The 22,555-nt window shown below is 36.4% G+C and overlaps 1 protein-coding gene across 1 annotated transcript in view; it reads left to right on the top strand.

Moving 5' to 3' along the window:
* SEC63 (SEC63 homolog, protein translocation regulator) overlaps positions 1–22,555 on the top strand; it is a 39,938-nt gene that overhangs the window by 3,071 nt on the left and 14,312 nt on the right. Inside the window, exons 3-11 of the mRNA XM_014312065.2 lie at positions 1,405–1,517; positions 3,746–3,807; positions 7,407–7,465; positions 8,197–8,247; positions 10,734–10,842; positions 13,231–13,325; positions 15,902–16,034; positions 17,210–17,302; positions 22,014–22,168. Coding sequence (XP_014167540.2) covers positions 1,405–1,517; positions 3,746–3,807; positions 7,407–7,465; positions 8,197–8,247; positions 10,734–10,842; positions 13,231–13,325; positions 15,902–16,034; positions 17,210–17,302; positions 22,014–22,168 — 870 coding nt within the window. The remainder of the gene's footprint in view (positions 1–1,404; positions 1,518–3,745; positions 3,808–7,406; positions 7,466–8,196; positions 8,248–10,733; positions 10,843–13,230; positions 13,326–15,901; positions 16,035–17,209; positions 17,303–22,013; positions 22,169–22,555) is intronic.

Here is a 22,555-nt window from a genome sequence, read left to right as displayed (position 1 = left end):
ACTGTGTTTTGAACATAGAATAGCTCTTTTTGAAGCATACCACTGGAATTCACTAACACATAAGGTGCTCAAATATTAATTATTTATTTAATAAGTATCTGTACTGCAGTTTCAAAGCTGGGATCCAAGGCATAAAGATGAATCTCAAAAGGGATTATATACAGGCACACTCTGTGTTCCAAGTAGACTGATACCAGCTGTCCAAAGCTACTAAGCTTTTCTGTAAGTTAGGCCTAACCTCCGTAGCCTAGCTTTTGAAAATGAGGAGGAAGAATTTATTGTAGATGAAAAACTTGTCAACTTTTCTGGGATTGTGTGCACCTCCCTTTGTTCTTTTTCCCCTACTTTTTAGCTTCTTCTCCCTATCTGGCATTCTTTCTCTAGTCTTGAAACACCTGGTTTTAGTTGAAGTCTAATTTATAATGGAGTAAATTCATCCTGTGCATTAAATCAGGCATGCTGTTGAAAAATAGTGTTGGAATATGGCAGACTGTATAAAGTGAGATAAAGTAACAGCAAGTGAAGCCTCAGGGTAGTTTAATTTCTGGTTTAAATTTATTGAAACAGTACCATCATCTGTGATTAAATTCTTGTGTGTTTATTATGCAGTTAAGGTCAGCATGCTAGGCTTCTCTGGCACAAAATACTGGAAAGTCTTGTGGTAATTGTTGTGCAAAACTTAGCATATAACATATAGAAAAAAGCTTTAGCTGAACTTACTATAAAGTTTTGTTGGTTGTCTTGAGTAGTGAAGTTCACAGTCCAAGCTGGAAGTTAATGCATAAGGGATTGTGTTGGTGGCATTAACAACATGCTGGAGTAGAATAAAAATCAGTCTTTCTCAGGTATAGGTAATGTATTCCCTTTGTTCAAGAAGTTTGAAATAATTTATGGGTAGGATGATTCTAGTCAAAGGTCTTTTTAAGTGGCAGGGAAATCTGCTGTTCCTGGTGACTGACAGATTTATTTCTGCATACAAACTGCAAGTAGAACATCATATTTGATCTATGAACTATGCTTAAATAGAAGAATATTGCAAATGAGAGTTCCTTGTATTCATGAATATGTTTAAGATTTGCCAAACAGATAAGAAATCCTTCCTTTTTTTTTGTTCCTATAGATGGACAAGCAAAATAATCCAGATAAAACCCAGTATTCAATCATCTTAGTGTGTTTTACTTAGACTCTGAACTTCTGTCTTCATTTAAAAATATAATAGTTGTAAGAATTTTATCAGAAAAATAATAATATTTTAATGAAACATAGTTTCATGATCCTATGTTACAATATAATTCTTCAGTGAATGGTTCAGAAAAATACTATGCAATGTGTATTAAGATTATATATAAAGAATGAATTTTATTTAAGGTATTTATTAATAAATGCAAACCTTTCCTTTTGAAGGGAGCAAGTATATCGGAAATAAAGAAACAGTACCGTGCACTATCCCTAAAATACCATCCAGATAAAGGAGGAGATGAAGTTATGTTCATGAGGATTGCTAAGGCCTATGCAGCGTAAGTTTCTTTTTTGCCTATGAAAAAAAGGGAATCACAGTATTATGGGGAGAACTGACTTTACAGTAAGAGCAAGGATGGTGTATTCACAAGGATGATGTGTTCAGATATGTAACAAAAGTCAAAACACGTCTTCCTGCCGTGAGTATTTGCTTTGTATGAGTTAGGAAGTATAATTTGTTTTGCACCTGTCAGAATACTGTAAGGTGTTAGTTCTTTGTGTTAACTTTCATGTCAGCTAGGAAAAGTGTTTCCAGTAGAACACATATTAAATCTTAAAGATGACAAAGAGCAAAATGGGTGTTGTGGTTTTTAACCAACCGACTGTTACAGCAGTTTTGAAGCAATGCTTAGAAAATATACTTACTGTTCATTTCACCTGCTGGTAAAGTCAAGGAGTAAAAGACAGTACTTTAACTGTTCCATCCAGTGAAAAGGATCTTTTCATTCTGGATCTGTTTTCTCTCAGCTTGCCCCTATCCCAATTCCTGTGTAGTTCTTAAAAGCTGAGTCCTTGAATCTGCTTTTCCTCTAGAGTATTTTTTGGTCTTATGTCTTACAGCATTTTTATTTTTTTAGTACCTGAGAGATGTCTAGTATAAGAATTTGGTATAAAGGAAATCAAAATACAGGCATTTCAATACACAGTTCAATCACAATACCAGTAGGATTCCTGTTACTGGTGTCTCTAATGCACTCACTGTCAGGATGCTGATGGGAAGGCATGTGTGGCTTGAAGCCAGCTGGAGCCCATTGCTCTCTACAGAATTCTGGTTGTCTGGTTTTTATACTCTGGTGGACTGAGCCAGTTATTTACTCCCCTCATGCTGCTATCTCAAACTTGAGACATTCATAGTTTTTTTATGCACTCAAAGAGAAATTTTTATACCACCAGTTGATCCCCTCATCTGTTGATAGGTTTTTTATGTAAAACAAAGGCCACCTTTGTGTCCCCTTTGTTCTGAGGTGGAGTCAGCTTCTCTGCAGCAGCTGTGCTGAGTCACTGTGGTCACAGCATATCACTCTTGCCTATTACCTCTGAGACTTCTTCAGTTACTGGAGTTTATTGGGTCAGTCACATCATCAGGGAACCTAGGAAGTGGTGATTTCTGCCTTGAAGTCAGTTGTCTGTGTGGTTAACCTTACTGATGGAGAGGCCTGGTTGGGAAGAGGTGGGAAGGAGAACCAACACCATGCTCACTTGAGCAGTTTGGAAATCATACTTTTTGCTTAAACACATCTGTATCACTTTGAAAATCTCTTCAGTTGGAAATTCTGATATGCCTTTTTGAACTCCTGAAGCATGTAAATTATTTGCTTTACAAGCCAGTACTCAAACACTTGGTGCTACAGTTTGACAGTTCAAACACTAGAGCATGGGCTGTGGCAGAAGTATATTGTGAGGTAAATGTTGGTGAAGTTCCTTAGCCATGATGTCTTGAAAGACTATAAAAGCTGCCCATTTGGTGAGTGTGCTTGTCAACAAATGGGAGACTTAGAAGTGATCAGGAGAGGCCTGACTTCTTCACTAGGTTTCTTACATGAGATAAAATCTTTCATACAGTGGAAGCCAGATGTTCTGTTTTCTAAAGCAGTATTCTTCCTTCTCGTAACAGGGATTCTGTCAAGGCGGCACACAATTGCCAAAAAACTGTTGTTACTGAACAAGCACAGAAACTGTAAGATTTAGGAGGTGGTGGCTTGTTTAATAAGAGAGTATTAAATTATGAAACTTGGTAGTTCCAGGAAGAAAAAACGACAACCAAACACAGGCTGTCAAAGGCTAAATGTCTAGAATAAGATAAAGACCCATATGGACTACTTCTGATCAATCTTCCATATTTACCTTCCTCCCAAAAAATAAGATAAATTTCAACCTCTTTCTTTCAAAATTTTCTGTGCTGTAACCTGGCATCAAGAAATACTGTGTGCTGATGGGCATGCAGTCACTGTCATGAAAGGGAGATGTGATCGAGCCATCTCCTGCATGGGCATCTTCTGTGTCTGATTTCCTGTCAGAGTCCTTAAAGAAGAATTCACTTGTCAATCAAGGAGGAATACAGCAGTATTTTTTCCTATTAGATTTCATAAAAAAAAATACCAGAAGCTGTGTAGCTTTCCAAACCACCTCTAAAGGATAGTGTGTCTGCCACATTTTAAAGTTTCTTTTAGTTAATGGTTTAGAGAAATGTCTTCTATATTAACTTAATATTTCTTCTTGTAACTAGCTTAACTGATGAAGAGTCACGAAAAAACTGGGAAGAATTTGGTAATCCAGATGGACCACAAGGTAACAATTATGAATGACAGAGATCCTGTAATTGCTGACATTGAGATGTGTAATATCTGATCAGTCAAGAAGCAGTTAGAGCTTTATATAATAACTGTCTCCTGTGATTAAAGCAACTCATCTGACCAATTCTTTGCTTGTGAAACTGACTCTGGGGGTGGTGGCAGGGAAAGGCAAGAAAGAGTTTGCTTTACACTTCTTGAACTTTTTATTATGGTAAAAAGAAAAGAATTGTTTTAGTCAGCTTCAGTAAGTATCTAGGGAGACTTGCCAGTATTAATGGAGGTATAAGCAAAAAATAGAATGCTGCTTATCAGAAACTTACCGATTTTAAACATTTCTTGGTATTTATGATTAAATATATTGAAAAATTAACAAGTTGCCATAATGCAGTAAACACACTTTGAAAGGATGTACATGGGGTTATTGTTTCTGGGCAGGTTGCTACGTGAAAATAATCTTGGTGATGGTATGTTAAAGTTTTACAGTAGGTGATCCAAACAAAATGAATTTAAGACTGAAATTTAATAATTTTTTTTTCCCTACTTGCAGTTGTGTGAATTGCTTGTAAAACACCTTTGTGATTGTTTAAGTGGCCTACTAAGGAAAAATGTTGCCTATTTCTAGCTGATATTCATTACTGGCAAAATGGAAATCTGCCATTTGTTAAGGCAATATGTGCGTAGAATGAGTTACAGCCAGATTGGAAATAATAAATGGAATTTGTAACTTAATTCTGAAGTTACAGGATGATATGAGGGTACTCTGTCATCTGTGCTGTAAATTCTTCTTTTGAATTATATCCACCCAACATAGGACATTAATTTATAAGACAAAAAAGCCAACCCTAGCCCTTGAACTGGTGTTTCAAAGAAATAAAAATCTTCTCTCTTCCTTCAAAAAGACCTATTTGCCAACTATATCACAGTCTGACAAAGGCATTTCTAATGGACTAAGGAGGTGGATTGGCTTCTTTAATCACTGTGTTTTATAGCATAACAGATTTCTATCAACTCCTAGCTTCTAGTACTTCCTTTGCTTGGCAAGTAAGAGGTCTCTATCCCTCTTGCTACAAAATACAGATAGTCTTTCTTCAGAAATGCTGTCACAATATCAGCAAAATGGTACTATAAATTTTAATAGCTTCACTAGGACCTTTGTGGTTGCTAAATTGTTTTTCGCATCCGTAAGCTACTCAGTGTTGACAAGGCATAAGATGTGAAGTTAGGCAGTTGTGTGTGTGTCCTTGAATGGACCTGAAGCTGTGATGTCAAAAGAAAACAGCCAAAACTTGAGAAGGCACAAACATCTTTGGTTGGTTTAGTGTTTGTATTCACAAACCTAAGAGACTTTGGATTCCCAGAGGGCAAAATGAAATGATTTTTTGGCAGGGTAGGTAGCAGCTCGTACTGTGAGCATCAAGCCTCCTGCTCTTCTGAAAACTCTACCTCAGACTTCAGTGGAAGTAGAATTCTCTGCTTGATTTCTAAACCTCTCGTTATTGTTTGAGACATCTGAAGAGTGGGAGAAGTCCCTGAACTTTTCTCTCTCTATTCTCTAACCTTGTTCCACATTAAAATGTGAGACACTTTCTAATTTACTTAAATTCTTCTCTCTATTTATACATCTGTGGTGTAAAACATATACCCAAGCTCTGTACTCTAGTCTTCTAGTTCTGTACAGACAAAGGATGGATACAGTCCCTCATGGAGGGATTTTCTGGGCTGAGATGAAGCACATCTGAGGTTAGCCATGCCCAACCAAGTTCAATGTGGTACATCCCACCCTCTGTGCCCAGCACAGAGGAACAGGGAGCAGCATTCCTCTCTATCCAGCTGAAGCAGTGTGAGGCCAGAGGCAGGCAAACAAGGGCTTTTTGTATTTGCATGACTTGCTGCTTTACTAAAAGTAAACGCAAAATCGCTCAAAGAGTGTTTATAAGCAGGTGAGGGAGATCTGAAGAATATAAAGATAGTCTACTAAAAGTGCCTTATGATTAAAGCCTATTTCCCCCTGGTATTTGCTGGTGCTTCAGCTCAGTGGGCACGAGTGGGGGCAAGGAGACTCTCAGACCAGAAGAGAAAGCTTTTTACTGAACTGCTTCTGTTCCTGGAACAATTTAAGGCTACAATCCTAAAGGTCAAAAATATTGTAGTAAACTGAAATTTACTCCATCAGTAAAAGACAGATTTTTAGTAGATTCTTCTAAAAATCCATAATCATTAACAGATTAGAGTCTGGAGCTCTTCATTCTCCAGGGCAAGGCATTTCCTGTAACTTAATGTGGTAAATTCACTGGGTATCATCTGGTTGAACTCCTAAGGCTGAGGTGTGGTCAGGCTTGTCAGATGTTTGATTGGAGACTCAAGGAATAGTAATTTTCAGCTTAGAGAGATCACATTAGTCTTATGGGTAACAACTGTTTATCTGAATTGATGGCTGTTGGAGATGGCATCAGTGTAGTGCCTAACTACAGAGAGATCCTAGCCCATCCTTAAGGCATTACTCCTCATGGATAACAGCTAGTACTAAGGAAAACATTTTGTTTTCCTTTTAAGCAGGTCCTAGAAATCTATAAAGTCCTACTTTTTTTTCTTTCCCCTATTGGTTTCATGGAACTCTTAGTATTGGGATAGATAATGTTAGCAAAATTTAATTTATTACCACCTGTGTCTGAAAAGCTATTTTATGCTACTCACTATTCAGATCTGTATACTGGAGATGTTAGAGAATCATATCTTCTGTTTTCTGTAGCCCAAGTTCTTTTGAATTAAAGAGTGTTCCTCTTTCTTTCTTGTTGTCATTATAGTGCAAGAGTTCTGTTGTCATTACATTGCAAGGGTTCCATATTGCCAGCGTTTCATACCTCCTTGACGTTTCTTGTAGGCAGCTCCTCTAGGCACTGACTCTTCCTTGTGCTCACAGCAGCCAACTGGCTCCAGCTCCCCTCAACCAACCAATCCACTCTTTTATAACACTCTTCTGATTGGCTACAGGTGTGGCCTGTTAACATCAGACCTGCTCCTAATCCTTAGTGATTGGCTCAGCTGCGACTCTTTAGGGGATAAGATTACTTTCTATACTACCTTTATTTACCCACACTGTATCTGCCTACGCTTTCTTACCAATCATAGAAATTGGAGCTGATAGAGGGTTTTATGTTTAGAACATTTTCTTAGAGGGACAAGCCAGTAGAACTACCCATAGAAGTAATTAGCTCAGACCATTTTCTTGCAGTACGTTTGCTTACTTAACTATATGTGTTTAAACTGGTGAAAACTCTGCAATGCAAAACTCACAAATCTTCGAATTTTTTATATATGTATAAATAAATCTTGCCTATCTATTTTACTGCAATATGTTAAGCTAAAATACTTGGTATTTCAGGTGTTGGATTTAAGTCTTGTTATTGCATACTTGGCGTATTTCTAATTTGTTGCTTGATTTTGCTCTATTTGTTAAAATTTTGCTTATTGAAGTAATAAACATGAGTGGGTTTTTTGTGGGTTGGTAGTTTTTTTTTTTTTTGTTAGACATAATGTGACTTCAAAAATGTTTCTCAGTATTTTATAGTGAACTTATTTTCTTTCATCCTACAGCTACAAGCTTCGGTATAGCTTTGCCAGCTTGGATTGTGGATCAGAAAAATTCAATTCTGGTGAGTCAGCTTACTTAGCTCAAGATTTTAAGGTGAACTTCCAAGTGTTTTTGAAAAAACACATTTGCTTAATACTGCGCATTTTCAGTCAGAACGCATTAATACTTTGGTCCAAGTGCACATCTTTGAAGCAAATTTCAGAAGTTGTGGGTGTTAGAGTAGCTTAAATCTAACCTTTGAGAGTAAAGTATGAATATGTTTGGATGGATCTCATTCCAATGACAAAGAGGGTCTGCTGTGGTCATCCCTGCTACAAAGTGTGTGTTCACTCTTGCAAGGAAACACAGAGTTGCGTGCTGGGTTTCTCCAGTTCCATTTGGTTTGCTAGTGATGCTCTCATCATACAGTATCTAAATGTTCTTCCTGTTGTGTTTGTTGCTGCAAGGTGTTTTTCTTAACCACTTGATTTCTTTTGATCTCTCTCCGCTACATCACAGTCTTGCTGCTAACTTTTTATTTATTAAAGAATCTGACCTGTGACAGTGTGTGAATCGTTTAAACTGATGCATATCTGAATCACACTAAACTGACACTCCTTATTTAAGCCATACCTTGTTATATTACTTGTAAGTTGCTCTTCAGAAATAATTACACTATTATACAGTAAGCTTGTGATAATTTTTAGTAAGCTTGTGGTAGTGCTACTTGACTATTTTAGAATAAAGATTAAACAAGAGGGGTATTAAGTAGCCACAGTATCTAATACAGTATGTTTTGTATTTTTTCTGTAGGTGTTGTTTGTATACGGATTAGCATTTATGGTTATTCTTCCAGTTGTTGTGGTAAGTAGTATCTGATATTTTACTCTCTGTAACCAAGTTGTAAAAAAGCCTGTCTTAGAGTTCTCATTCTTACCTTTCATAGAGAGTGCAAGTGAGCTGTTTTTTAAAAGGTGGTGTTTTATTGTGAAAAAAGTGTAGCTGCTGTAGAGTTTCCAGAAAAATGCAATGCCATGATAGAGAGGAGACTCCAGGGAAAATACTGGTTATCACAAGAATTATTAAGTTACGTAACTTGTCTTGTAGCTTCTTTCTCAAGAAAATTATTGAGGTGATGAGCTCAAGAGGATGTTCAGTGGTGTTATAGTAAAGACTGAGATGTCTCTAGCTGGTGGTGCTAGAATGATTACTGCAGGTGAAGCAGGTGGTTGATTTAGTTTTTCCTGCCTGCCTTTGTTTAAATAACTTCAGTTTTTATTGATCTTCTGTACATCATGAGATGTTTGCCCTTGACATTGCTTTGTGTGAGGAATCATTTGGTAGGTGAGTGTTATTTCAGGGCTTGGGTTTGCCCTAAAGTATTGCTTTTAAACAATTTTCTTTATCCAGTGATTGTGCATTTGGGGTGTGGCATGAAGCAAGACTTAGAAAACTGACACCAAAAGGCCCTCATGTTCTTGGAAAGTAGATTTTCATTTGAAAAAGTGTCCTGAGGTCTTAGCAGCTGCTTGTATCAGTGTGTGCAGAGCCTCAAGAGAGACATTATTCCTTCCCTTTGAGTCTTTCTGTGCAATTGAAAATTTAGTTTAGAAGATTAAATGTGCTGACTTCAACAAATGGTTGAATAAAAAGTCTAAAATCGAGGATGCAGATTTTTTTCATGCCTTCCTTTTAGGATTCAGTTGATGCTTTTTTGTATACAGATACTTTTAATGACTTACACCAGGTTTATCATAGCTCAAGTGAAAGGAAAACAACCTTGCTGTTGGTACAAACAAATGTTGTGAGCACAGAAAAAATTTTCTGCCTCTTCTTGCCCCATACCAGATGTAGACTCGTATGTTCAGACTTGTCACAGTAAATTTCTTTTATAAATCAGTGAAGAGGAATAGTCATTTTTATGGAGCAAGTTATTTTATAATTTCATTTGAAAGTAGACATACAAGATAATTCATGCCTTTAATGGGTCAGTTTCTCTTTCATGAATCAATAAAGAAGGCAAACTTAACTGCAGTGTGGTCATCCTATGTTTGATGGGCATCTAAAATAAAGTAAGGCTACTTCCACCCTTTGAATCCAGATTAATGAAAAAGGACAATAATGATAAGTAGTTCTTTCCAGACTTCCTCTGACCTAAATAATGTCCTGTACGTGAGGCAAGAGAGAGGAGCTGTATCTGCAGAAGCAGTTAGGGCAGCCTTTTTCATGTAGGTTTGGACTGGCTAGGTACATTTTTCTTCCAATACCTGTACTTGTACAAATATTTGAGAGCTGTGGGGTTATAATTAATTTTTTGTGCAGAAAAGCATTGTAGAAAGCTGTGTAATATACTGTGTCAGCATTCATCTATCACGGATTAATCAAACCTAATTTATTAAAAAATTTGTTGGAGCCACTCCTTGAGTATTTCCCAAATAATTAAGTAGATTGCAGAATTCTTTCCATAGTGGGGGAATTATTATGAAACTAATAGTAGTAAGCATCACTTAACTACTTTACTGCTTGTTGCTCTTCACTGATAATAAATTTCACAGTAGATAGAGGAGTATCTTCAATGTGTTTTCTTATGTTAAATGAGCTTTGCTTACAGGGAGGAGTTTAATGAACAGATTGCAGTTTATAACCCAGCACACCATTTTTCTGAAAATATATTAGAGAGTATAACCACTGTAGAGTGAGTTCTGTAATTTGAATCACTGGTGTAATGCTAATTAGGCAATTATCAGAGTGTTGCTCTTCTTCTGTCAACCTGAAGGTGTATGGCTTAATTCTGAAAATTTGCAGTGAGGGCCCCATGCCACCTCCAGATTCCTGTTCTGAAAAGCATTTTGTGGTCAGGTGACTTAAATCACAGTTTTGCAAATTTTCTCATAGTGAAAGAAATCTCTTTGTTCTTGGTTTGGTCTTGGGCTGCCTAAACCCGATTTGAATGCTGAGGTGCACTGTAAGGAGTTACCACATCATGTATAGCAAGTGGTAAATCGAGTGAATTTTCTGTTTAGTGGATTTATTAAAACAACACCAGAAATAAACCAAGCAGTGTATATGTGTGCAGGTGTTTGTGCTGGGGAAAATGTCTCTAGGCTAGAGGTCATTTAAAAATGTTTAACATTAGATTCTCTCAGATGAATTTATCAGCGTGCTTTTAAAGTTTGTGTCAGCAAATACATTTTTGTTCCCCTCTCCTTTTTGAAATTCAGTTCACCTCAACATACATGATATCAGTTGGGCCGAGTTACCTGGTTGTTGACAGACACGAGGTCATGCAGTATGGCTCTTTTGATGCTTCCTTGTAGCTGACATCAGTCTGTTCCTGTTGAATATTTCAGGGTTCCTGGTGGTACCGATCAATACGATACAGTGGAGATCAGATTCTCATTCGGACAACTCAAATATATACGTACTTTGTCTATAAAACCCGGAACATGGACATGAAACGTAAGTATAAGGCATCTTCAACTGTAGGTGTGTTGCTCTGGAAGTGTCAGTCTGCTGACATTAAATTACTTCTATTTTATAGGCCTTGATTAGCTTGAAGTAATGCTTTGGGTTCCTTTAGAGTGTTTTTAAAACTTAATTCTGTTGCAGGTGAAGAATACTCTGTAAAAAGTAAATGTTTGGTAGAGGGATATATTTATGTCTATCTATACATGAAAAAAAAAGAAAGAAAAAGCGGTATTGTATGTTGGGAAAAACATGCTGACCTGCCTGTAGCCCTCAGTTGCCAGTAGGAGCAAACCTCTGTGTGTTTTCTTCTGTTTGTGTAAAAAAACAGGCTTTGGAATTTTTAGGGGCTTCATAAAATTCTTGTACGCATAAAGAATGCAATAGCATTTCTTGTTTTTAGATGTTAGAGAGCTAGATTTCTGTTAAAAAATTGCTATCAGTTTTATGTTACTTTGTTACTTGCTTGTATCTTTCAATATGCTTCCTTTTCTTGTCTACTCCCTGATTTTAAAGGACCCCCTCCCATTTTTTTGGAGAAAACTCTAGGTGTACTTTGTTGCTGCAAAATTGTATGTTACAGTTTGGAGGCTGGAATGAGCCTGAGGAATTGCCACAGTACTGCTGAGTTCTAGATAGGATTTAACTCGATTGCATGCTCAGAGCAATTGAAAAACAGAATAGAGGAACCCCCAAAACCTTCTAAAAAGGGTTCATGAATATATTTTCTTACTTCTTTGAATTGCACTGTTTTTTGCTTTAAATTTGCTGGAAGATTGCTAAAATCTGCTCTTGATCCATCCTTGTAATAAGAGCATGAAAAGATGTTACCCTTTTATTCACAGGACACATGGGTTTGTGTGTGGGATTAATTCAGACTGTTTTATACTCTTTTGTCAGACTCTTATGCTTTTTCCTATCTCCAGCTAGGTGAGAAAAGAGAGAGTATGTGAGACTTGAGAAGTTTAGGGAGACCGCTTTCTTTTTTCAGACTTGTTTTAACAGTAATTTGTTTCATATTGAACCTCATTCAGAACCCAACTTCGAGGCTTTCCTTGTCCCTCCTAAAGGTTGGTTAAAAAGTGGACTCTAGGCTTAAGTGGCCTTATTTAAGGACTTAACGCTTTTAGGTAGTTCCAGGATCAGAGGCAGGTCAGTTTTTTCTACTGAGGTCTGTTGTGCAGTCTGAATGAAAACTGAGGTGCAGCTGAGGTGGTTTAGACAAACCTCACAGTGATCAGGTAAGGCTTTTGCTTGGTTGTGAATTCCGCTGTAGTGTGGTATATCAGTGCCAGCAAATGTCATCAAACCAGGCTAGGAAAATGATGAGATAAATCTGCATGACTTGCCTTGTTTTAAGGTATTTTTTCAAGCTTCAGGACAAACAAACTTTCAGAATCTCCTTTCCTGGAGATTTTCAGTTGTTGATTTTATATAATGGGAAGATATTTATAGTCATCTGAAAGTCTTCAATATGCTGTGCTGAGGAAGTGAATAGATAATTGAGCATGGAAATGAAAATTGATGCTGAGGGAACTTGACTCATTGTTACTAGTCTGAATTCACTGGGCACTGCAGGTAGGCAAAAATAATTTTGACTTGCTCGTAAGAGCACTTGCTCAAAATATAAGAAGGAAGCTTGAGTAACTACTGCTAAAAAAGTTATTTTAACTGGAGCAAATGATTGTGTGAGCTCTCTCTGATTGTCTGTGGCTGAGGGGGTCTGGTATGTTCATGAGCAGGAAGCTCACAATGGGACTAAAATATCCAGTTGTGTAGGGCTTTTATTTTAATTACACTACAGAATGTTTTGTGGTAACATGGATTTTCCTAATCACATTAAGAATAGAGCAGTCCGTCATCTTTGTGCAATTTGTTTGTAGGATTATTTATTGGACTGCTTTTCTCATAATTACAAATTTTTTTGGTGAATTTTCAATGCTGACTGAGCAGAAAATGGAGCTGAAATTTTATCCTTCCTGCCTCCCTCTTCCATACACATTTTGGTACTGCTGCAGGCACGTGGGCTGCTGTGAGGAATGGTTCTGTGAGCATGCAGAAGTAGTCAAACTGCTGTACAGTGATGTCTGTTAGTCCTAATGAAGTCTAATTATGTTCTTTTCAAGACATTAAGTGTCAAATGCTGGACTTTATACCATGCAAAACTGAGCCCTGAATCATCTCTTTTGTTTTGTGCCAGACATTGATTCCTGCCTCCTTGCCCTGTGGCAGTAGTAACTGATCCATTAAGTAGGGGATGTAGATATTCATGGTTGTTGGGGGAGGAACGGGAATAAGTTTTATGGCTGAAAGTTCTGAAGAAAGCAGTTGGTGGCTTTGGATGTTGACATTTTCTTTGTCTGACTCCAATTATCTTTGCAGGGCTTATCATGGTTTTAGCAGGGGCATCTGAATTTGATCCTCAGTACAACAAAGATGCGACGAGCAGACCAGCAGACAACATCCAGATACCTCAGGTCAGTCACGTCCAGAGGTGTTTTAACTGACCCCTTCAAGGGAAGAGGGAGGTGATGCTTCTGGGGGACCTGCTGGCAGAATTCAAGTTCTTCAGACTTTGTAGTGAGGCAGCTGTATCCCTTCAGAAATAGGAGTTAGAAGCTAGACTTGATTTAAACTTTTTTAAAAGAAAAGATGGCATTAATGATGCTAATGCTTATTTTAAATTGAATTGGTTTAGTATATAGGCTGCTGTATTGGACTTTTAGGGAGGGGTAAAGTAAATAGGAAATTAGAGTGTTAATCCTTAAAAATTTTGAGAATTGACATAAGGAGGTGATCACCGTTTCATGTTCTTTTAAATTGTTAACACAAATCTGGTTGAGTGCGTTGCCAATAAAATAAAATTATTATTTGATGTCTGAATCAGTAATGTCTTTAAATATCATGGAGATTCCTCCATGAATATCTGTTCCCCTCTGATAGCCTTTTATATTCATTTCCATTCAGTGTTTCCAATGACATCAGAGATGCCATAAATGCATACTGTGGCAAATAATTTTTACTAGCAGAGTATTAGAAATTCTTATTTATCAGAAACTAACGCTTTGATTTAAGAAGTTTAAAACATAGTATACAAAATGCTTCAATAAAAATGTTCTGAGTTGGCAAAAAAAGGGGGAAATAGTCTCACAGATTTAACATTTGCATGCACACAGTTGAGTTTTCATGTTTTAAATGTGACCTAAATGTAAAAGTCAGTCTATATTCTTTTACTTAATTGTCTTTGTCTCTTTTACAAATTCTTTATCATGTTGTGGGCTTTGAGTAGAAGATGGAATTGCAGTAAAGTGGGGGTTTTCAGCAATGAGAGCAAAAGGCTGGAAAAGACCTTGATCAGTGGTTCTTCACCCATGCTGTTGCCAGCATTGGCATTCTGCAAGGCCTTTTACATTTAATCATTCATTATTTAAAAAGCAGTCAAGCCTTCTGTAACCATATCCTGCTGAGAAGCTGTTCCAGAACTTGCTGTTCTAGTGATTAGGAGTCTTGTTTGTGACCAATTTGTATCCTTGGTTTTTATCATCACTATTCTGGAGTCTAAACTATTCTTGCTGTGTATATCCTTATGCATCTGTAGACACAAGCAATAGCCCATTAGACATCTTTTTGTCTTTGTTTTCCTAAACTAGAAAAACTGCTGTCTTTCATTCCTCTCTTTTCCAAAAGGCTCATTTTGCTTCTCCTGCTGTGTACTGAACAGGGTACTGTTCCCAGCTGATAGATTTCTAAATTTTACATTATTTTTTATCTGCTTAGAATTGTCCACAGCATTCTGTGTTAAGTCTTAACAGTGCCTTAGTTGATGGCACTACTGTTCCTGTATTTCTGCAGGGAATGACTTTCAGCATAATCTTTTCCGCAGCTGTTTTATATGGTGGTTTAGCACAACTAGAGGGGGATCAGTAAGTTTTCAGAATTTCCCCATCTTAGGTATCTTTGTTTTCCAGCTAACAGTTCCCATCTTTGAGCTGCTGTTCTTGTTAGTATGCAAGTACATGACTTTGCATTTTTTGACAGATTTTGTTCCCTTTCTAAAGGTCCAGTACTCAGTGTCATCTGTGTTTTTTTCTGACTATATGGCAGAACAATTCACTGAAGCATCAACACAGAAGGGTATTGCTAATAATTTCTGCTAGTGTATCCTGCTTTTGGGGCCATGATCAATGTTCCCATTTTTCACAAAATTCTCTTTTCTAAGTTTTACTGCTCTTGATCTGGGGTTACACCAGGGTGTGCTTATAAGAAGCTTCTTACAAGAGAGTCAGAAGATCTTTTTTTCAAGTGTGGGGAAAGACTGGTTGGTGTAGCTTAGCTGTTGATACCCAAAGTTCTCTTTTTGTCTTAAGATTTTGGAATTTTTGAGTCAAAAAGTGAAGCTTCTGGGCCATGTACTAATGCTACTTTATCTGAGCTACTGTTACTCAGTCCTGTTTGAACTCTGGGTCTTGATCCTGTGGGGAACAGGAAAGGTCATCCTGAGTAAAGAACACCATGCTTTTTTCAAGATGGTGTGGTCTACAAAGAAGTTAAAATACTTGATCTTCAGCCTACCAGGGATTTCAGGCTTGTAAACCTCCTTCGTGTTTTACCTGAAATTATTCCTAGGGAAGTTCGCTGTGTCTTAGGTGGGGGAAAGGTCTCAAAGTGATGCTGTTGCTTGTGCATGTTAAATTCAATGCCTTAGAAATATGGTTGAGTCTAGTAAACCTTGGCAATAAAATCAGATATTAAAAATACTTATCTGTCAATACAAATTTATTTAATACTACATAAGACAAGTTTATTGCATGCAAATCTTTACAACCCACCCCTTTGCACATGGAAAAAAGGTTTATAAAGATGCTTTTAAACTTTTTTGAGCTGGATTTTGAATAAAAATGACTAATGTTCATCTCTGCAGAAATTTCCAAGAAAAAGTTACTTAAACTCTTAAACTCTTGCTTTTGTGAACATGCTTTTTTCCCTTGTGAACTCTTCTCCTGTATTTGCTTGTATTTTGCAATAAAATAGCTGTTTAACTGTTTTATTTTAGCTAATCAGAGAAATTGGTGGCATCAACTTAAAGAAGAATGAGCCTCCTCTCACCTACCCTTACAGTCTGAAAGCCAGAGTTCTGCTGTTGACGCATCTTGCCCGGATGCAAGTTCCTGAGGTCCTTGAAGAAGGTAATGGCTTCTCCCCATATCAGATATTACTGGAAACAGAGCAAGATGCTGCATTATTATTATGATGCAAGCACTGCTGCCTGCTATAGTACTTTTGATTCTTGTCCTGTAAAGAGTTGAATGGATCTCTGCTCAATAGTCTCTATGCAAGCCGCTTAGTTTTTCAACTTTAACGACCCTTTAGAGCATTTACTTAGCATTTCCTCACTCTCCTGACAGCTCTGCAATACTGATATTTTACTCTTTAAAGCTTTTGGCTGCAAATATAGCTTAGATAAATTGTTTTTGATTTTTGTAATAGAATAAAAAGTTAAACGTGAAGTATATTTGCTTTTCAGAGCAAAGAAATCCAAGATCAGCATAATCTTGCTCTCTATGGCATTTCCATGTGTATTTATTTTTGGAGGTTTTTAGCCCACTATGTGAAGTAAAGATGACAAGATTAGAACTTTAAATATCAGTTACCTGTGAGCTTTGGTGTGTGTTTTGGAATTTTTAATACTTCTAAATATTGAAACTGAAATGTTTCTAAATGCACTTCTTAAGTTTCATCCATGAAAGCCATAGCTCTAGGCTGACCAGCAAAGTTGAGATGTTCTATATTTTAATGGAAATAAAAAAAAAAACAAACGCAAAGCAACAAACCAGGGAAAATGCTTTGCTTCAAAATTTTCAGTTCCTTTTAGAAGAAAAATAATCAGTTTTAAAAAGTCATGAAAAATATCTTTCTTTTCCTTAGTTACTGTTTTTCACAGAACTGCATTCAAAAAAATTTGGTATGTTGCAAATGATGTTTTTTGCAAAACTGGTGTTTCACTTAAAATTAAAAATCCTGGTTTTAACCTGTGATTACCTAAAGAATTAATGTGATTTTTAATATGACTGGTAAATTGTCTGTACCATCCTGTTGCTTCTTTTTGGGTGGATCTAACAAATATTGTTTCATTTGGTGTGGAAGCTGGTATACAAAATTTGTTTCCTCTTAGCACTTTCATTTTCCTAGTTTTTTTAAGGAATGTTACAGATGGATATATCAGTGAGAATAAATTGGCATTTTTTGGTAATACAAGAATGAATAGCAGTGAAGACCATGCCATTAAATGATCCAGTTCATGTAAACTGATTGTTTTTCCTAAAAGTAGTACAGCATAATTGCAGCCAGTTGTATCTTGCAGATCAGCAGTTTATCCTTAAGAAGAGTCCTGCACTACTTCAAGAAATGATTAATGTGATCTGCCAACTAATAATAATGGCTCGAAGCAGGGAAGGTAAGAAAAGAAACTGTATAATTAAAACAAGTAAATATGTTTCTTCACTGTGATACTTCATAAAATCTTTGGTTCTTGTGGGAAATCTAACCTGTGATATTTAGAAATGCCGGAATGCACTGCTGCTCTTTTTGTAATGAGAGAGTTCTCTATTTTGAGGATTGAAATGCTGCTGCTGCTGCCAAGCTCTGATCTGAAATCCTGAGTCTGTGTCCTGCCTGTAATTTTTGCAATTAAAGTTTCTCATTAACTGCAATTGAAAACCTTTTCTTGAAGATGTGGTTCATTTTCAGTAGCAAAGCATTTAGTATAATGCTTGTGTTCTTTCCATTTGCACTTCTACAATTTTTTCTCTCCTGTTATGAGTACCTCTTGTTTTTTAGATAATTTCTTTGCCATTATTTCTTTGTATGTTGCTCATATTTCTCCATGTCTCAATTCTATGCTCTTCAGCCTGCTATGTAGTTTTATTCTGAAGTTGTAGGGGCAGATGCTTAACTGTATGTCTTGCCATAGAAATTATAATTTAATTGAAATATAATATTTAAGCCTTTTTTCCCACTGTAAACAGGCAGTTTCTCAGAACATGGTTTTTTGCAGTGTAAGGAAGCAAAGACTTGGATATCATTCCTTTTTGCACCAAACATAGTCAAGGCATTTTTTTATGTCAACCTGGTCACTGTTTTTTTGCTATCAAACAATACTTATTTGTTGATCTTCACTAGACCACAACTCCTTTAATGAGCATTGATAGCCTCCTAGTAAGAATGGTTTTGGGAAAGATATTTCCCAGAACTATGGCAAGTGGTGCTGGAAATTGTGCTCCATAATAAAATTAAGTGTGAGCGGGGATGTGAGCAGATAAGCATGTTGTGTGCTAGCTTAGATTATTTTGTCTTTGAATTTGGATAGTGTTTTATAAAAAGTACCTGAACCTCTGTGATACTGTAAAATACTTCAAAGCTCTGAAAAATACATTTTTAGATGGCCTATATATATATTAGTCAACTAGCAAATAGCTGTTTTCTCTTGTGCAAAATAAAACCAAAATAACACAGGCAGAAGCTTTTTTTATTCAACAGAACTGGAAGTCTTTGAAAAATGAGAAACACTTATAGTTCTTCTTGTAAAAGCTGAAATAAGATACTGAATAGAGTGCATTATATACCTTGCAACCTAAACGACCTTCAGGTAGCTGTGTTCTTTTCCTCTAGTTCTGAATATACACAGAGATACTTTCTTAATTTGACAGTAAAATAAATATTTATAGCTGCATTGTTCTTAATAAATTGCTTTCAAGTTCCCAGAACTTTAGATTTTAACTTAAATTAAAATAAAAGGAGACAGTATTTTGAAATATAGTGGTGTAAACTAATTTTCTGTTAGCATGTGAAATGGTTATTTATAAACCAAATCTGAACAGCCTCTACCACTAACAATTTCCAGGGATTATCATTATCTCTTCCAGCCTCACGCAGTTTGTGAAAGCAGAAGAGAATTTATAGCTGTGATTATGTATGGTAGTAATTACTTCCCTAGATTTGGGGGAAAAGTAGGTATGTATCATAGGTATAGTTGAGGACTTGTCTGGTATTTCTGTAACAGCTTTTCTTAAAATTATTTCCAAAATTTGAAAGTGGCAGTAGCCAGAAATTTTACCAAACAACCAAACATTTCCTCTTGCTTCCATGCCAGTGCTCACAGCACATGGTGTTAAAGAGAAGGTGGTACCCAACTGTTGCCCATTAACAGTAATGCAATTGGACATTTCAAAGTAAATGGTTTCAGAATTTTGGTCTTTGGTGTAAAGTGAAGTCACTGCTTTTACAACTTACTATTTATTTAACAAATCTAATGCATTGACCCTATTTTTGATGACTGTGCCTGTAGAGAGAACTGTGTTGCCCTGGGAAAAAACTGGAAATTGTAAAGGTGGCATTGGTTTGGTTTTGTGTTGTGTTTTTTTAAGATGAATACAATTGAACTTGGGTATTGAAATTTTTAAGAGACTGCTTTGCTTAGGTTTATATTTGTAACCATAATTTTAAGTGACTTAACTGCATTTGGTTTTGGGGCTAGTTGTAATTTTCACTTAAATCAGCCTTGACACAGTACATAAAAGGATCACATGCTCCAATTAGTCATAGATTTTCAGCAGTCCAAGCTCTGTGAACGTACAAAGGCAATGGCATGTGTTAGTACTATCTAAAGAAATATGTTGGTGACAAATCATACTTTGTGAAACCTAAATTGATAGTGGGATGAGAAGTCTCATTTTGTGCTGCACTCCTGTCTTTCAAATATTCTGGAAGGTTTTTGTTACTATTTGAAGCTTAAAAATGTCTGCAGCAGTTTATGCTTACCTTGTAATCAGGTCTTTTGGAGAAAGACACTTGATATGAATCTTCTCAAGCTTGGCACTTTGCTTTGTGGCATCCATTGCTTGCATCCATTGTTCTGGGGCTGTTTAGCTGATACCTGAGAACCAGCAGGTGTAAATTATTTTCATGGCTTCCTTGAGATCATCCTTAAATATGATAAGTAGATAGCTGCCTTGCCAAGTGAGGTGTTTGCTGCCAAAAACATGGGATGTGCTCCAGTGCCTGCAGAAGTTAGGCATGTGTTCAGCTGTCCAGTCAAAGCACATTCCTTAATTCAGGTTGGAAGCTGCAGAGCATTGAAGAGGTTGTGGCTTGACCCAGATGTATGCCAGTCCTTGCCAAGCAACTAAAATTTGCATTTACATTTGGGATTGACTATTCAATGTCATATGTTGGGTTTAAAGTGAAAGAGGGTGGTTTTAGATGAGAAACGCTTTGCTTGTGAGGGTGGGGAGGCAGAGAAGTTTTGGATGCCCCATCCTTGGAAGTGTTCAAGGCTAGTTTGGATGAGACTTTGAACAACTTGGTCGAGTGGAAGGCGTCCCAACCCAAGGCAGGGGTTGGAACTAGATGATATTTGAGGTCAACACAAACTATTCTATGATTCTTTATTTTTGGTCAATTTAATAACCTTACATTAAAGGTCATCTTGTATTGTGCAATTTGACAATCAGAAGCTGTGAAATTTTATGGCAATGACATTAATTTTATGGTAGGGGAATTTGAGGGATGTTAAAAGCTATGCTGTCCTCAAGTCCACTCTCAGGGAATATAAAGACCTGTGTTCTTTTCAGGAAACCAGGATCATACTTTCCAACTTTAAAATATTTTTCTGCTGTCATCTGGATGATGAGTCAATCCTTTAAAAAAGAGAATATTTTTTACTGTGACTAGTGTTCTGGGGTCTCAAAGCTCTAGGTGAATTTCCTGCAAAAGACAGTTTGTCAGAAATTATTTAGGATTCTTTTATTGACTTGGTTTGCAGTATGTTTTTTTAACTTAAAAAAAAATTCCTGTGACTTTCCTTGGCAGCAGCAGCCAAAAAAATTACAGGGGAGGTGGAAGCTGTGTAAGATGGAAAGAAAATGTAGTGTTACCTGGTTGGAACATTAATCTTTCCATTACTACTTTTTTTTTTCAAGGTCAAAGTTACATCTTTCTTAGTTACCTGTGTGTCTAGTTCCATTTTTATGTTATATTTCTCTTTGCATTGCATATAATTGTCACACGTCCCTCCATGGAATTTGATTTGATAGCTGATGCTATTTTTAGCTGGGTATAATTTGTAGCTAGGTGTAATTAGTGAAGAAAGAGACAATTTGAAGAGGAGAGGGGCAGCTGAACCAGAGGGAACAGTAATCTACCATGTGCAGTTACTATGCCCTCATAGCTGCTTAGAAATCTGCAGCAAGATAAGAAGTTGTCTGAAATGAGTCCTCTAAACAGGGTTTATGAGAAGTTTTATTTATGAATGAATGGTTGTCAAACAAAGTTATTGCAGTTTGTGTCTGCTTTGCTTTTTCATTTCTTTGCAGATGTGATGAGGATTAATAATTGCTAAGTGTAGGTTGTTTTTTTTTTTTTCTTTTACTCTGTTCTGGCTAAGACTTATTTCTCCTTGTCTACTTTATAATCATTTTAATTATGAGTGTAGGTCTTTTTGTACATTAAAATATGAAAAAATTATAGGCAATTTCTATAAGAAAAGTCAAATAGATACCCTTTTTAACCAATAAGTTTATTTATAAATAAGTCACGCATTTGATATTTTTACAGCTCTTCTTACTGCCTTCTAACATGATGTAATATGCTCTGCTTAACTTCAACTGTAAATATAGTTTTCTTTTTGCATGTGATAGGCTGCTACCTATATGCTCATTTCTCAAGATGGAAATATTATAAATAATGTATTGTAAAAGATTAATGCTTAATGATAAATAATAATAAATGATACACTAAACATGTTATACACACACATGCATAAAACATACAAATATAAAATGTTTGTTTTGGTGCTGCATTTTTTTAAACTGAATTGGTGAAATTTTTGTCTACAATAATTACATAGATACATTGTGCAGTTGTTCCCTCAGACCATGTTAGTGTTCAGCTGTGACATCCTAAATAGAGGGAGGAAAATGTCTGCTGGTCTATGTGGCTGGAGTGAGAGCAAAAAGTCTGCCTAGTTAATTATACTGAACATTTTAAGATGTCTCTTTCTTTTGCTTGGTGGACTGGAAATAAGGTTTTCTGTATTACAAGTATACATTGGAAAAGTATAAGAAGGAAAAAAAATTAAAAATTATGTTGTTTGTTTCATTCTCCCCAAGAAAGGGAGTTCCGTGCTCCATCTTTGGGATCTTTGGAAAATTGTATGAAGCTTTCCCAGATGACAGTCCAGGGACTTCAGCAGTTCAAGTCTCCCCTTTTACAGCTGCCTCACATTGAAGAGGACAATCTGAGAAGAGTTTCCAATCATAAAAAGGTACAAAAATACAAATGATACTTGGTAACCTCTTAAAATGCTATATGCTACTTCTTTAACCTATTTGCAGCTAAGGAAGCAAGGTCATGAATTAACTAAGAGAATAAAAATAGATTTATTTTTAAGGAACTCAGTGCAATACTTCCTAGATGTTCTGTCTGCTTTTGGTTTTTTAAAAGTCCATCTCAGTTAGGAGGTGGGAATTAGGATCAGAGATCTGTTAATATCTATTTAATATTCTTCCAGAATGTGTCTGGAATATCTTACTGGGAGTTTTTTTTCTGGGGATGGGTTAGGGGGGGACTTGTTTGGCTTGACATTGTTCTTAATGTACTTTGATAGAAAATATATTTGGAAGCTTACACAAAGGAGTTCATAAAACAAAAA

The sequence above is a fragment of the Geospiza fortis genome, unplaced genomic scaffold, assembly GCF_000277835.1.
Source record: "Geospiza fortis unplaced genomic scaffold, GeoFor_1.0 scaffold98, whole genome shotgun sequence".
Lineage (NCBI taxonomy): Eukaryota > Metazoa > Chordata > Aves > Passeriformes > Thraupidae > Geospiza > Geospiza fortis.
This window is presented reverse-complemented; position numbering and strand designations above follow the sequence as displayed.